This window comes from Lontra canadensis, unplaced genomic scaffold, assembly GCF_010015895.1.
Source record: "Lontra canadensis isolate GAN:19392208 unplaced genomic scaffold, GSC_riverotter_1.0 scaffold90, whole genome shotgun sequence".
Lineage (NCBI taxonomy): Eukaryota > Metazoa > Chordata > Mammalia > Carnivora > Mustelidae > Lontra > Lontra canadensis.
In genome coordinates, this window is record NW_022631084.1 from 4,413,205 (window position 1) to 4,430,918 (window position 17,714).

The 17,714-nt window shown below is 36.9% G+C and overlaps 1 protein-coding gene and 1 non-coding gene across 2 annotated transcripts in view; both read right to left on the bottom strand.

Annotated features, from left to right (window-relative positions):
- Positions 1-403, bottom strand: part of BCHE (butyrylcholinesterase) — a 59,774-nt gene extending 59,371 nt beyond the window's left edge. The window contains exon 1 of the mRNA XM_032836085.1: positions 289-403. Coding sequence (XP_032691976.1) covers positions 289-403 — 115 coding nt within the window. The remainder of the gene's footprint in view (positions 1-288) is intronic.
- Positions 404-11,100: 10,697 nt separating this feature from the next.
- On the bottom strand, positions 11,101-11,243 carry LOC116854362. The gene has a single exon (XR_004380144.1). It is a non-coding gene; the product is annotated as a small nucleolar RNA SNORA67 (small nucleolar RNA).
- Positions 11,244-17,714: the final 6,471 nt, after the last annotated feature.

Sequence of the window (17,714 nt, forward strand, 5' to 3'; positions counted from 1 at the left end):
ATACCACAGTGATTCCACAAGTGCTAACGGTCCTTTACACAAAGTTGAATAAATTCATTATTTCCTCAGCAGTTAAAATGGACTCAGTTTGCGTTCCCTGAATAATCGGCAGATCTTATGCATGTGTCTGCTTGCTTGCTTCCTCTGTCCCATTTGCAATAACTGTTTTCCACAGAGCACCAAAGGGGCACAGCAAACAAGTGAAGAGATAACAATCCTCCTACAGAATGAGCTTCACAGTTAAGTTGTTGCATCTCTACAGGAACATGTAAATTCAGAGCAGCTTACCTGACTCACTGCAACAAAGATGATAAAGTTTGCAAGGAGTGGAAATCATGTAATACTTCAGGGAAAAGCAGTATGCAGCTGCTGCTCCAGCCTGTAAATTGGACTGCACTGACATTACAATCAACTGTTACTGACAAAGCTCGCGAGAGTTGGCAGCCGCAACTTGATCTAGAGGCAGCCAATCTTTACTTTCTGACATCTGTTCAGAGGCTAATGGTATGAATGCAATAGTGATTCATTTACAAAAGTATTACCAGATTCATGCTTTACGATTGCAGCCGTTCGTTTCAGAGTGAAGAAAAAAAAAAAAAAAAAAAAAAAAAAAAAAAGATACAGAAGCTTCTTTAACTAACAGAAGCTGAAAGTGAACAGAAAATGCATGTGTTTTCCTTTTTAAATACCACCAGAACTTTTAAGGTCTTTTCCCTTTTTTATAGAATATACATTGGGGGGGTGGGTGCTCATTTTAAGATTTAAAGATGTACACATGGTTCTAAAGAAATTTAGTACTGAAATTCTTTGTACCTTCAACCTGTGCCTTTCATGTAGTTATAAAGGAGTGCAAAAGAGAAAACTGGAAACAAAATAATTACTCTGTAGATAAAGCTATGCAAATCAAAAGATTAGTTACATTAATTGAATGAATGTCTCTGTTATGTATATCTTTCCAAGCCCTGTATCCCAATACTTATTTAAGTTTTATAAATCTCAGCATTGGTAATTTTCTGTCAGGGGTCCTGCAGGCAGTCAAGTGTGATGAGAAGCCACAACTTTCTGGTCAAGAAAAAAAAAACAATGAACAATTCTCAAACTCTTAAAAAGATACATCTGTCATCAGGAAGAATGTGAATTCTCAGGGATGTAGTTTTAAATTTCAGGCTTACCTTCCTTGAAATATATATTTGGGAAAATGAAAAAGAAAAACTTTTAATGCTTGATTTCTCAACACAGTTACATTCTTTATCTCTTGCAAATGATAGCTTTCACTTTTAAATCTCTCACTTTTTGGCTCACTATGGACTAATTAGTAGGCATGTAATTGTAGGCAAACCTGTTTTTGTTTTTAATACTGTGCTAAAATTTCAAACATGCAAGTATAAGAACTGTCATTTGTTATTGATACTATCTTGTGCCAATCATTATAGTTGACAGTTACATAAATTATTTTACTTTATTCCAAAAATATATGTTAAATATCATTAACTATGCTATGCAGATGAAGGAGCTAAGGCTTATAAAGATAAGATACTTGTTGTATATTTCACCACTAGTAGTTGTTGGAGTCAAAATTTTAATTTAGATCTGTCTGATGTCATTTCATGTCAATTGTTTACAAGTTAATAGCCACTTTGGTCTTAAAAATATCTTTTCTGCAAAAATTGCTACTCAGGAGGTATTTATGAGATTAAAAAACCTCCCAATCACAATGATTTGTAATGCCTTTAGAATATAGTTCATATAGACAACCTAGTCACATGAAAGTTATAAAATATATGGTTTACCTAAAGTAGGAAGGGCTTTTTAAAAGGTGTATAATGACAATTAAGCAATGCTTTATAAATTGATGGGATTTCTGTTAAAATGTAGTCATTCTGGCCTACAGCCATACCACCCTGAACACACCTGATCTCGTCTAAAATGTAGTCATTCTGGGGCACCTGGATGGCGCAATTGGTTGAGCATCTGACTTGGTTTTCAGCTCAGGTCTTGGTCTCAGGGTCGTGAGTTGGAACCCCACCTGGGGTTCCACACTCATTGGTGTGGAGTCTTCTTGAGATTCTCTCTCCCTCTGTCTCTGCCCCTCCTGCTTGTGCTCTCTCTCTCTAAAATAAGCAAATATTAAAAAAAAAAAAATGGTGAAAGAGAGTTAATTGGTTTAGTAAGTGTGATTTTGTATGCAATTGTCAAAATTTTCTCCAACACAGCTCTGCTGCACTGTTTTCCGTGCTGGAGTGGCTTATTCTCACATCTGGCAGTTGTCAAGGGATGTTTTTGGTTGTGAATTTCCGCAGAACATTTTCCATTTTCCTCATACCGACTCCCCACCGTGTAAAATATATCATGTATATACACATATTTCCTTTTCATCATTAAATAGGAAGCTAAACAATAAAATAATATTTTATAAGCAGATTTTTTTTAAAGATTTTATTTATTTGACAGAGAAGGAGGGAGAGAGAGAGAGACTACGCACATGAGCAGGGGAAGAGGGAGAGGGAGAAGTAGGCTCTCCACTGAGCAAGGAGTCCAATGTCCAACTCGATTCCAGGACCTAACCCTGGGATCAGGACCTGAGCCAAAGGCAGCCACTTAACCGACTGAGCCACCCAGGCACCCCAGCAGATTTTTATTTTTAACACATGTTTGAATTGGCCGACTAGCAGTATCAACTGACTACACAACCTGGCTGTTTTTCCTCAACTCAGCATTTTTGCTTCAGTGGGCCACCTTTATCTACGACTGCCCCTTCAGTTGGATTTCTGATTTCTCAACTATGCCACATTACCTGATGCATTATTTCAGTGCATTTTTTTCCTCCTGTTTTATTTGAGGGTCTCTTTCTTTGTGGCTCAACATACAACAGCTGTTTTACTTCTGTGAGATCAACATTTTTTTTTTTTTTTTTTTTTTTTTTACACATATATCCAGCGGATCATGTGGGTCGAATGCCGTGAGAGTCTTGTTTCAGGGTTAGGGAATTGTTATTCTGCTACTTGACACCGTGGATGATGAAGATCATGTTGCTGTCAGGTATACCTCGAAAGTGACATTGCTAAAATACCATAAGACTCTTGACAAGCATTAACATTGCTCAGATTTTGCAAGCATATATGCTGAAGCTCCAGCAAGACAGCCATTATGGTCTTGACTCTGCTCATTTGTAGTTAGCCTATCAGGCTGGCTTTTGGCTTCTAAGCTTTTATTGTAACTTAGTTACCATGGCCTGTTTCTTTCTAGATAGCAGCATTCAAGGAGATTTGAAAGAGTGGGAAATACTAATCCCATATTATACATTAGTCTTCCTTAGGCATATATTGATGTCATAAGATACCCTAATCTTTTATTAATCCTCTGTATGTTGTTGTCATTTTTTTTTGACAAGAATAATACCTTCTCTAAAGAAAATATGGATTACAAAAAGTGTATTTCTACATTTTACGTATCACAGAGATAAAAAAGATCATTTGCTGTATTTCATTCTAGCCTTCTAAAAATGTATGCATACAACTATAGAGTTATATATAGCAATAGTCAAATAGGTATCATAAATTTGTTTCCTGCTTTTTATTTCATTTCATCATATTAATTTTTATTAAGTACTTTAAAGACTGAGTGATGTATTATAGTGAGCATACCATAATTTATTGCACCATTTATTATTTTAATGATAATAGTTTTAAATAAAAACTGTTATTTGCAAACACTGTGCTAAGCAGCTTAAATACATTAACTCATTTAAAACTCAAAACCACATTTTTTTTAAGATTTTATTTATTTATTTGACAGAGAGAGATCACAAGTAGCCAAAGAGGCAGGCAGAAAGAGAGAGAGGAGGAAGCAGACCTCCTGCTGAGCAGAGAGCCAGATGGGGGAGTTGATCCCAGGACCCTGAGATCATGACCTGAGCTGAAGACAGAGGCTTAACCCACTGAGCCACCCAGGCACCTTTTAAATAAGTATAATTATTATCCTTATCTTACAGTGGAGGAAATTTAGCCACAGAGGGTTTAAGTAACTTGCCAAAAATCATACAGGTAATAAAAGTATTTTCTAATATATTTTTTTGTAAACACTATTACAACTGGCATTTTTGTGCATGTATACTGAGGAATAACTTCTGCTTATTTTCTTAGTTTATTTTCCTAGATGTGGAATAACTGAATATGACTCATACAAAGTAGTTGTTTTTGTTTGTTTTTGTTTGTTTGTTTGTGTTTTTTTTTTCCAGTCTTCTGAGATCCTCCATGGACTGTTTCCAACAGTTTGGGCAAAAAGGGGAACTCTGAATCAGAATAAATCTGATAAAGTCTCTGGAACTAAGAGACTATATATTCACACCTGGATGTGATGGGTGTTTAAATGTGGATTTCTGGACAGATTTTAGAAGTAGGCTTAGCACTGCAAACAATAAAATTATTTAAGAGTCGGTGGCAACAGTTGGGGCACCTGGGTGGCTCAGTCATTAAGCGTCTGCCTTCAGCTCAGGTCATGATCCCAGGGTCCTGGGATGGAGCCCCACATCTGACTCCCTGCTTGGCGGGAACCCTGCTTCTCCTTCTCCCATTACCCTCCTCGCCCCCCTCCCCCCCCTTGTGTTCCCTCTCTCGCTGTCTCTCTCTCTGTCAAAAAAATAAATAAATCTTTAAAAAAAAAAAAAAAAGAGTTGATGGCAACTCATATGGAAGTGCCCACAGGTGATGAGAGATGCAACAAAGGTCTTTGGGAGTTAAGGAAGACTGAAAGATAGGGAGTCTGAAGTAGCCCTGTGCTATTTAAGGGACATACAGGGATTTTGTGTAAAGGAGTTCTGGAGAGAGGTTTATATGCAACCAACAGTCTGGTTAGGATCTTGAACCCTAGACTCGAAGAAGATAATTAAAATCAAGAAAAATTCATGGTTTCTAAGGTTATGTGGTACCAAACTGATTTTTATGGAAATTGCAAGGGCAGGAGATTCAAAATAAGGAAAGACACTTTGAAACTAAATCACAGAGTGCCTGAGCAAGGAAAGGAAAACTCATTGTTTTAAGCACAAAGAAAGAGAGAAAAGGAACAGCAACCTTCTTTGTTTAGAATCTGATTTATTGAATTGGCTTCAATTTACTCTTGCCCAACATTTGGTTAATCCTAGAGTTCTACTTTCAGAAAAACTGTACAGTAACATGCCACAGAATGAACCAAGGGCTCTTTAAACATCCTGATTCCTAAAAAATGCTGGACTTTGGCTTTAGTACATCTTCGATGGGATCTTCTAAACTAGCCTCCTACAAACCATAAGAGACACAAACCGAGGGTTTGCTGGAGGGGAGATGCCTGGGTTGGGGTGGGTAACTGGGTGATGGGCAGGCATTAAAGAGTGGACTTGATGTGATGAGCACGGGTTTGTATGCAACTGATGAATCACTAAATTCTACTTCTGAAACTAATAATACAGTATATGTTAACTACATTGAATTTAAATAAAGAATTTTAAAAAAATAATTAAATAAACTAGCTTCCTATATGGGGCTGATTGAGCAAGTTCACAGATCCCACTCTAGGAGGCAGAGTTTCAGGCTTGGGGTCCTCAAGAAATTGTTACCCCCTATCATATGTATCCTTATCTTTTCCCTCTTAGCGACTCATGTGCCATTACACCTCTAAATTTAAGCTAATTTGGAAACAATGTTAAATATAGTATTTTGTAGTAGGCTTTCATATAACTGATGCTATCAAATATTTCTCTTCAACTTAATTTCACTGCCTGTATTTTAATCGTTTCTAAGGTTGTACTATTATTTTATTAATTCATTTTTGTTGTAAAAGTGGATTGCTTTAAATTTATCAGGGAAATAGTAATATAAAAATGAACATAACAATTATAAATATTTTTATACATTTCTTATTTTTCATGGGATAATTACTTAAATCAGAATTGTTCAAAAGTAATGTACACTTTATGACTAAGTTTGTTTGACCAGCTACCTCCACAAAATATTATCAATTTGTATTTCCACGGCAATTTAACACATGTTTCTTTTCTAATGCTCAGAAGAAAATTGATTATTATTTTCCCATTTCACATGATAAATAGTATTAGTACGTTTAATTCAGTTGTTTACTGATATGATTGACTATGTATTTTCTTTTCTTAAAAATTTATTTATTTTAGATTGAGAGAGAGAGATTGGGGAGAACGGTAGAGGGAGAGGGAGACAGAACTTTGAGCCAAGTCCCTGCTCAGCGTGGAGCCTGACACAGGGCTCAGTCCCAGGACTCTGAAATCATGACCTGAGCTGAAACCAGGAGACGGATGCTCAACTGACTGAGACACTCAGGTGCCACACAACTATATATTGTCATGTGTTTATTAGTTTTCTGAAATGTAATTGTTACTTAGATATAATTTCAAATATATGGAAAAGTTTCAAAACTGTGTAAAGAACTCTCAGAGACCTTTACCCAGATTCCCATGTTACTATTTTAACCCATTTTCAATGTCATTCTCTTTCTTCATATGTATGTATAGAATAATATATGTATATAGACACATATGTGTCTATAATTTTTTTCTGAATTATTTCAGTATTATTTGCAGTCTTCATAATCCTTTATTCCTAAATACTCCTGTAAGATCTATGGAAATCTACCTGCCCTCTGGCAGTAGATGTGAGTCCGATCAGCAATCTGACAAATAGAATACCAACTAAATAACTCTGCTATTGAGGGACAATTTTAACTTTAAAAAGGGCCACCAGTAAATGGAGAATGAGTAATATGCTAGAAACAAAAATTTCACAAACCTTGATGAACATACTGAGTCAGGCAAAAATTTACAATTGATGTCAAAATTGTCAGATATATGACTGATGAAGAACTGGGGATATTTGATATTCCTAAGAACCCACACAGAATACATTCAGAAAATTCATAATTTAAGCAGGGGGGTCAAATTTAGACTCATGGATGGTGGGATCAGTTGAATACTGGGCATAGCACAATACCTAGTCTACCTAAAAAATTTTAAGTTGCATGTTTTATCATCAAGCTTTAAGATATGACTTATACTTAATATGAAATGAAGAAAATAAATTAAAAAATAAAATATATCACAATAAAGTAACCAGCAACTCCCAAAAGTGGGACGCTTGGGCCTGGCCATTTCTTTTTCTTTTTTCTTTCCTTTTTTTTTTTTTTTTTAATTAAAAAAAAATTTTTTTTTTCAGTGTTCCAAGACTCATTGTTTATGTACCACACCCAGTGCTCCATGTAGGGCCTGGTCATTTCAACAAAACTAAAGAAAGATTCAGTTACGAAGACTGGGTAGCACATAAGGGACGTAATCATTTGCAGTGAGTGCATGGTGAAGACTAGCAATGGGTTCACGAATATTAGAAAGGATATTTTGGGGGTCAGTTTTGAAAATCTGAATAATTATTGGTGTTACATTAGATGAGTATAATTGTGGTGAAAATTCTTGATTAAAAGAAGTGGGTCACAGAACACTATGAAAATATGATGCCACTGTGGTTTATGCACATAACACACACACACACAAAGATTTGAAAGGATAAGCATTAAGATATTAACAGTGGTTGTTGCTGTACAGTGAGTATATATAGTACTTACTTCTAAATGTTTGCTGCGCTCTGTTTTCTAGTTTTCTGTAATGCAAAACTATTGTTCCTATAATCCTATAATCATTATTTGTATATGACTAGACAGAAAGTCAAATCTAAATAACAGTTAAAAAATTCCACCTTGGGACACCTGGGTGGCTCTGTCGGTTAAGCCATTGCCACGGCTCAGGTCATGATCCCAGGGTTCTGGGATTGAGTCCTGCATCAGGCTCCTTGCTCAGCAGGGAGCCTGCTTCTCTCTCTGCCTCTACCTGCCACTCTGCCTGCTTGTGCTCTCTCTCTCTCTCTCTCTATGACAAATAAATAAATAAAATCTTAAAAAAAAAAAAAAAATCCCACCCTGAACTTTTCTAATGAGATTTTAGCTTGTGTTAATGGGTTCAGAGAATTGGAAAGAGGAAAAACTACCCATTTGATAGTATTAAAATAATACAAACTTCATGGCAAAATAAGTTAAAGACAACAAAAAGAAAAAAAAAAAGAAGTTGCAGTTTGAACAAGCAGATCTGGTAGATTTTAGGATGGGTAAGGTGAAAGAGCTAATAGGAGGGGTTTGGTTTGGGGAGCTGTCTTAAAGAGTATACATGTTGTGGAGTTGTGTGTCTAAGAAAGACTTTTGGAAGGGATGATGTTTGCAGTGAGGTATAAATCTCTCCTGAGAATCCTTGAGTTTTTTAGTACAGACTAATATTGTTTTTCAATGATTCTGCAACAAATGTGTGTGTGAGTGTTGTTACACAATGATTCTGGAGCAAATGTGTACATGAGTGTGCGTGTGTGTGTGTGTGTGTGTGTGTATAAGTAGTAGAGAAACACTGGCCGCAAAATATGCAGAGTGAGGCCTGAGATGGAAAAGACAGAGATTCATGGTCTACAAAATAAAACAGTTATGTTACTATATTTCTGAGGTGGGAAATTGTAACCTTTTGCTTTCTTCATTTCCATAATTTGAAAATGTTTCCAATTTGCATGTAACATGTTTAAATAAAAAATAAGCTTCATAGAAATTAATTGTAATCATTATAAGAGCACATTTTGGAATCATTCAGTGACTTCTGAGATAAGAGTTAAAAAAGAGCTACTGCTGACACCTTCCCTGGCAGAATCTTGCCTTCATTCCCAGGATCATCCCTCCTCAGCTCTCCCCACCGCCGCTTAGAAGTCTGTTGTATCTTCTTTTTTTTCCCTTCATCTGTTTTGCAGTATTTCCAGATACTTCCGTCTACTTTTTAGAAACAAAAACAAAAACAAAACAAAACTTTATGTTTATCACCTCAGGATGACTTTTCAAATACCAGCACTTAAATCTCATTTTTGGAGAGAGTAGGGAGAAAGAGAGGCAAAAGCCACAATGTAGACAACTGAGATTCACGTTTGTTGTGCAACCAGAGTACAGATGGGATGCCAAGATAGCCTGACATTTAGCAAAGTGCCGGATCGCTGGGACATTATTGCAGTTACTAAATATAATCAGACAAATAATAATTAAACTTACCATGTCCTAGTACCATCTGGATCTTAATATTGTTTTTCAGTCTGTTCATATCTGATGATCACATTCACAGAATAATTTGACCACATAAAGAAATTTTATTCAGAGTATATTCTTAAATATGGAGAAGCTTATTTTGGCCATGAAAGACTTAAAATAATTTGCTGCTTCCAAGCAATGGTTCTACCTTTGATTTCTTCTCTAAACCCATCAGGTGGCACTTTAGTTCTTCTCTGTGCAATCATTTCTCTGATGTCAAATGTCTGGCTCTGTTTAAATAATCCACATGACATAAAACATAAATTAGTGCTGCTAACCCCAAGAAACACAATATGAAAGGCAACCTATTTCTAACCTTACAAAGTATTCTGCCATAAACAGATTAAAGATACCTAACTTATTTTTATTCAGTAATTATTAAACTTAAGGACGTAAAAGTTTATGTAAATCTGTATCACTAGGCATAGAAAAGGTTCAAAGAGCCCTCAGTGGAGACTATGTGCTTCTGTTTTATCTATTTTGTTCGATTTTGGGGAAAATCACATGAAATGATGCATGGAGAGTGTGTAATAAATTATCATATTGTTACATAGCTATATTTTATAGTTTATAAATGTACATAACCAGAAAATATTTTTATTTTTATTGCTAATCATACTCCGTTTCCCAAAGCACAATAAAATTGTACTGCCAATAATGATTAGAGCCACTCTTCACACTTGGTCTTACAAAAGTGAGAAATGCCCTGCTTCTGTTATAATACCTGTCGGTGAAGGATTTCTGGAAGTAGCAATGTCCACATACAGGAGAAAACACAACCACAATTAAGGGCAGTTACCACGATCTTGAGGAGGGGTGGCCATATCACAAGAATATATTACTTTTGGAGCAAGGATGTGAAAATTGAAGGATGGGTACTTAGTCTCTTTCTTTTTCTCTTCCCTTTGATATCACTCAAATAAACAGTCATTTTGAAGTGAATATTGTAGTCATTGATTACTTCAGTTAAAACATCTGAACAGGACAACGTAAGTGGTTAGAGGAAAAAAGAGAGGGCATGCTTTTAGAGTAAATACCTTACCATAGTTTCCTTCCTTCCTTCCTTCCTTCCTTCCTTCCTTCCTTCCTTCCTTCCTTCCTTCCTTTCTTCCTTCCTTTCTGTTATTTGTTTGCTTGTTTATTTTGGCAGTTTGCAAGTCATTTTTTTCAGAATTTTGTGTTTTGGCTCCTGAATCAATAAATACTATACAAAACAATGTAAAAATGGCTACCATTTTCCCTCCCCTGATTCCCCCACCTGGGGACAATCCCCTGGGCCATTTAACTCAGGGATTCTCCAGATTTGGTCCAGCAAATGAGGTTGAGTGACACTATGGCCCCTTGAATCCTCAGAAGTGTTCAGCTGGGGTGGGGGAGAGCCTCAGGAATCTGGAGGTTGACTGGGTTATGAAGATGGATTAACGTTTTTAGGAGAAGAGAGGATGCCTGGAGCAAGAGAATGCCCCAAAGAAAAGGGGGCCTAAAGTGTTCAAGGTTCCTTCTTTTGCCTCAAAAAGTGACATTTATTCAAAGAAAAAAATAATGACAAGATGTCCATCCCTTGGCTCCCTTCCTTCCCCCCTCCTGCTCCTCTTCAGCCTCCCAGACTGAAACCTGGGTGGGGCTAGGTAGCAGAACATCCCCTCAGATGAAGTCAGTAACACTGAGGGGCATCTCCTCAGTGGAGGCGTTGTAGAAGGTCTCAGTGTCTTGAAGAGTACTCTTGTCTTCCTCTGTCACCATGGTGATAGCCACACGCTTATGGCCAAATCGTCCACCACGGCCGATTCTGTGGATATGGTTTTCCCTGTTGGTTGGAAGGTCATAGTTGATGACTAAAGATACCTGTTGCTCATCAATGCCTCTGGCCTAGGTCGGGGGAGAGGACACGTCAGCATGAGAGCAAGGAAGGGACACAATCAATCCAGAATGTACTGGAGTGAGTGTAGGCAGCCAAAGGAAGGCAAAGGAAACAAACATGCCCTCTCCCCCAGCAACCTCAGGCATGTCAGATTTTTTCCCAAGTTGCTACTTTCCTGAAGAGGGGCATGGTCAGGCCACCTGGAGAGGGAATCAGCTTGGATTTACATAGTTTCTTAAGCTAATCTTCTTGTGGCACCCTCTTGTATTTGAGTTAATAAAATGGACATAATTTTATCTTTGTATTCTGAGCACCTTGCAAATTCCTTGGCATACAGTAAATAGCATATAAAAATTTGGTAGTTGTTTGAATGTACAAATGAATGTATAAAACATATACAACAATTTACTCAAAACTGTTTAAATGTACAGTGTGCCTATTTCTCTAAGAATTTCATTGTTAGAAAGAGAAACTACATTTTTTTTTTTTTAATAACAAATGTTTCCTAGCACGGAGGATACCTTTAAAACCTTCAACTGTTCCTGGTGGTTATCTACTACAGGAATTTGTCAGTATCTTTCCTGAGGTGTTTTATGAACACCTTCTATTCCAGCTGGATACATTCAATGCAGCAATTTATTTGAAGGTCAGTTGGGTGTCTTTTGTCTAAGGAGTGCAATAGGATATTTGGAAGATCAAATTCAACATGTTCAGGAACTAGTCAGGTATATTCCTGAGGAGGTAGGAATGCCGATTATGGTATTATGAAACATAATTGCAAAGAGAAACTTCGTGGAATGTGTAGGTACAATGTAATTATCACTGAAATCCACACCTTACTATTATTGCTTTGTGGAAGATTTGTGTAAAATTTCACTATCCCGAACTTAACAATAGTTGATTATTTGTGATGTTCTGAAAACAAGCCATTAGTAGTATTTTGAAAACATTTTGATAAGAACTGATGTTTTTACTTGAATGTTACAATATTTAATGGAACCCCATTTCCATGAATTGCAGACTTCTGTTACATTACAGGAGTGTCTGGTACACTTCTGGTATATGCCTGTTTTCCCTGCTTGCTGCTTTTTACTTTCAGATGTTTAAAAACAAATAATATAGGCCCCTACTGATAGATAAAAAAGAGTCAATGAGAAATAGTAAACATAACTAAGTGGTAAGAACGTAGAATAGTAATAAGAACTTAGAACTAAGTAATAAGAACTTTGAGTTTTCAGTACCATTTTTTTATGTAGTGATCTAGATGTTAATAAGTTTTAAATATTCAGTCCCAAGTAAAGAACAGTATCCTTTCTTAGAGATTACTCTATATACAAAGCAAGATCTTCAAAATCTCATTGGAATGATTACTTTTCATCGTATTTTCTGCAATGCATTGCCAAGTCATTTCTTCACTTGGTAGGATAAGCCTGGCATACCAAGGATTTATTGACTGCATAGTCTGGACAGTGACATTGTGATGAACACAAACCTTGCTTCTTGCCACTCACACTTCACTTACTGTGTTGCAGCTGTGCTTAGCAACAAAATGCCAGATGGCACAGAGACATCAATTGATTAGTACTCAAGAACAATGTCACCTACCAGAACGGACTACAGACAAATCAACAAAGACAATGCTATGTTTGCAGGCCTGAATGGAGAAGCTCTTTAAGTAGATTTATGGCTGCATTTTTTCAATGTGTGATGTCTGGAATTTTTTGTTTGTAGGCTAAAGCTACAGTCTAAATTATATAACCATGCATGTTTTCCTGGAACTTTTTTTTTTTTTAGTGCTTAATCCTCTTGTCTACACATCTAGAAGGATAATATAACCTAGTAAAGTTCTTCATTGTCACGACTGCAAGTCCCAAATTATTCAAAGTCTTCTTCAAACACATTCTTACTCACCTTTTTGTGATGATCAGTTAACAATGTAAACTGAGAAGAGACAATAAAAGTATTGCCTGAAAAATTCTGGAGTTCACAAACTTTTCAGCATGAGTTATTTGTCCACAAATATTGTCTTTTATAAGTAAGCCTTATTTTTATGGAGGCATTTATTATATTTGGCATCATTTTATAAAACATATCTTGAATTGTTTCCACTCAAACTTTGGCTATTAGCTATATCTGATGGCCTTAGAGTGGATGCCAATATTTGAAAAACACATGTCAGTTTTCTCACCTTAGCTTTAATAAAAAAGCCATATTGACTTTTCAAAAAAATATTCCTGGGAAACTTCTTGATTATTGCAGCTTCTTAAACTTATTTTAAGAGATATTAGTAAGATAGTGAAAATTCTACTTCAACAAATACAATTAATTGCTGTTTTTTTAAAATGCATGGATTGCCTGTAACTTTTTTTTTTTTTTTTTTTTTTTTTTTTTTGTGCATTTACTTAAGTGCAAATATAATACCACTTTGGGCATAGAATTGATCTATTTATCTGAGATGTTACCAAAATGCCTCACTTGTAGCCAGGGAAAGATTTACTTGGAAGTTCTAAGAAGATTATTGGGAAAAAGCCATGAATCCTGACTCTTTCTGTGTTTTAACTCTGAAGATAAGATTTTATTATCTGTAACTGAGCTCTGCTCTCTTAGATATATATTCCTGCTGATGGTGTTGACAGATGAGTGGACCTTACATTGGCTTATTAAGTATAATTTGATCTCTTTTGGTTTAAAGAAGTTGCTTTCCTTTAAATATTCTGTCTATAAATAGTTTAAGCATACTATCAGGGCTATTTCCCCATTCAAAAGGTCTCTTCAGACCCTGACTTTCTGTTTTGATACCTTAGTTCAAAGCGAAGCTTTCTATTCTCAGCAGAAAGCATTGTCTGTACACACATCCCTGCCTGACCTGGCCCTGACAGTCACTCTTGAACTGATGGCTGCTCAGGTCCACCTGGTTTAGCCTGGTTTTTGGCCATCAGGCTGATGATTCTCACTGACGATGACTGCTCAGCTCTCCACAGCCTCCCATCTCAAAGTTTCGAATTCTGCTGCTCCCTATTCCGACTTTGGGCACCTTGCTGGTCAGGAGTTCTCAGAGTTACCTCATGTGCGCATGCCCAGAGAGTGACTAAAGTGTTCTGTAGCTCTTGCCTGCTTCAAGAAAGCTCCGAGTTAGATCACTGTGGCACCATCTCCAGCTTTCCTTCTTCCTACGAATTGTGGAGCTGGTGCTTTTATTTTTCTGTGGCTAAAATGTGCCCCAGGTTCCAGGTCTTCGCTTTCAGCTTGCTCTGTGTCTTATCTTGTGTCTATTTTATCTTTTCCTCACCCTCCCCTCCCCAAGTGGGGACTTTGGTCCCTTATCCGAGACCTGCTCAATATCTTAGCAAGCTTTCTCTTCTATATACTTGTATTCCTGTTACTGTTACACACATTTATTTTTCTTTCTGAGTCACAGTAAAGCTGTCCTGGTATCATTTATATACTATGTTCTCTCTACACTTTGGTTTTGGCAAAAAGCTATGCTCAGACCTCTAAATTTTATATTGATATTTGGAAAGGAGGTCTTAAAATGTAGACAAAAATTAACACCAAAGTCGACTATCTTCTGGTAGATTAAAAAAAATCTAATTTGAAACTCAAAATTAACCAATAAATACTTTATTTAGGCTGAATTTAAATTTCCTCTGATACAATGCATTATCAGTGAATATGGAAAATTATTTGGAATAGAATTCTACTGCTTTATCTGCAAAAATATTACCTCAATTGCATCCTATCCCAGTAAAACACTATTTCCTTAAAAAAGACAATCTTATGCCATTTTGTACTAGAAGTTGAAAGCTAAGTATTGCCCAACTTGACTTTTCTATCACTTGCCATTTCTCCATCTGAACACTAGAGGACATTAGTCTTACCCTAGAACAGTGATTATCAGTGATTTTGAATTTGCATCAGAATCACCTGCAAGGCTTGGTGAAGAAAATTCCTGGGACCTAGTCTCAAAGTTTCTGATTCAGTAGGTCTGCAGTGGGCCCAATAATATTCATTTCCTTCACTAGTAGCCATGCCAGCAGCATAGGGAAATCTTTCCTTAAGCAGTTATGCATCATTTTACTGATTCAAGAAGAATGCAGGTGTCCTCACATCCTAAATAACGACAAGACTCTTCTCTGACTTCCCAAGACATCTCGAGAGTGATTTAGTGTCCACCTTACCAGCAGCACATTTTCGTTTTGGCCTGGTTATAGAGGCAAATCTTTTCCTACAAAATCCAACTTCTTTGGTCCAGAGAATAAATTTTCTGTAGATCAAAACACCTAGGGATTGAGCTGTGAAAATTTGTATTCTGTAACTGAAAAGAGGTTCCATATTTTGAAAGTTCAAATTCCAAGAATAAAGTTTAAAGGGTGTTTTCTATGTCTTTCCTTTTCCTTTCTTTTTTCCCCCTTTTTTTCTTTTTAAGATTTTCTTTATTTATTTGACAGAGAGAGAGAGAGAGAGAGAGAAGTCAAGGAGGGGGAGTAGCAGGCAGAGGGAGAAAGAGAAGCAGATTCTAGCTGAATGGAGAGCCCACACAGGGCTTGATCCCAGGGCCCTGGGAGAATCAGATGCTTAACCAGTTGACCCACCCAATCTCCCCTTCTCCCTTCTTTTCCCTTCCTTTCCTTTCCCTTCCATTCCTTCCCCTCCCCTTCTTTTCCTTCCCCTCCCCTTCTCTCCTCTCCCCTTCTCTCCCCTCTCCTTCCCTCCCTTCCTTTCTCCTCACATCCCTTTCCTTTCTTTTCCCTTTTTTCCCTTTGTCATTTCTTCCTCTGCTTCCCCACCCCATAACCTGATTCTTCCTTAGCATGATATCTTATTTCCCCCCAAGGGTCATGACCTTGGGTTCAAATGACTAGGCTTCTATTTCCGCCCCCAGAAACTAGTAATGCCTCTGTAGTGCCAGTATAAATCCCTGTAAGTAACAGGTCTGGAATGTCTTCATCTCTATTGTCCAGTGGTAGCTAAGGTCTTTCCCTTTGTATCATTCTAATTTCATAAACCCGCTAGTGTTATTCAAAAGACTTTCAAGAAGTCTGGAAGTAAATATTGAAACATGGTGTTGGTCAATTGGATGGAGCTCTGAAAAATAGCGCAGCATAAGTGAGAATCACTTCCCTGAGATGATTCATGAGCAACCTGCGGGAAGTTGGTTAGAAGTATAACCTACATGACTCTTCAGTCCAGCATACATGAAGCATGTGCTCGAGTGGGAAATGATATGCTTCAAGCATTTGGTGTGAATCCCATGTAGCTCTATCATGGTGGTGTGACCCATGCTGGCCAGCTTAGGATGCTATATTTGCCTCTCTGTACATGGCCTCCATTAAGTCTCATTTTATAACAGTGTCACCTAAACCCCATTCTGTGCCAGATAAGTTACATTTTCCTGGAGCCAAGTCATAAATCTTCTTCTCTTGGCTCTTCAATTCTTGTTGTGACAGAAGCTTATATTCTGCTACGTTAAGTGCCTTCACTTTTGCTTCTCAAGAATATTCTATTCTCTTAACAAAGGCCAGCCTTTATAAATCAAAAGATTTGACTTTAAAATGAACTCTCAAAAGCCTACAATGGAGGATATTTCTCTTTCTTCTATTCCTGCCATAATAAATCTTCTCAAGGCAGTGTGCATGGCTCAGGTATGGTCTGGACCTTCTTTAACTAAGGCAACATGACCTTAGGTGTAGGAAGCAGCAACCTTGATTCATTGCTATAATTCAAGATAAGGAATAACTAAAGCATAAAAATTAACATAAATGCAAAGAGCAGTAGTCAGTAAATAATGCTTCAAAACAGATGTGTGCTGCAATTTCACAAGAGGATACCTCTTAGTTGTAAGAACATGATAATCTAGGACGCAGTTTCCTTCTGTGATAGACATAGGGTCCTATCGATCATTCTAGGCTCAGTGCTTAGCACAGCGATTTTAATATTATAAATTTCAATTTTTCAAAAATTGAATAAAATAATGGAAGAGGTAGATGTATATGCTAGCATCCTGGGATCTCTAATTTTTTTACATTTGTGGAAAATGATAATAATCTCAGGTATTGGGGTATTCATTTATGGTAGAGTTTCTCAAAGTTCTGGAATTTCAGATTCTTCTATATATCTAAAAATAATTGAAGAGATCAAGTAGCTTTTTATGTGAGTTATATCTATTAATATTTATAGCATTAGAATTTAAAATAGAGAAATGTTTAAAATGTATATTATTCAAAATAGTAATAAACCCATTGCATGTTGTTTGAATACATTTTTTATTTTTTATTTTTTAAAGATTTATTTATTTATTTATTTGACAGACAGAGATCACAAGTAGGCAGAGAGGCAGGCAGAGAGAGGAGGAAGCAGGCTCCAGAAAGCCTGATGTGGGGCTCAATCCCAGGACCCTGGGATCATGACCCGAGCTGAAGGCTGAGGCTTTAACCCATTGAACCACCCAGGCGCTCCTTGAATACATTTTTAAACAAAATAACTCTACTTTGTAGATTGTAAAACAATTTGGTCAGAAGAGTAGTAATAACTTTCTTTTTGTTTTTTTTAAGATTTTATTTATTTATTTGACAGAGAGAGAGATCACAAGTAGGCAGAGAGGCAGGCAGAGAGAGAGCGGAAGAAGCAGACTCCCTGCTGAGCAGAGAGCCAGATGTGGGGCTCGATCCCAGGACTCTGAGATCATGACCTGAAC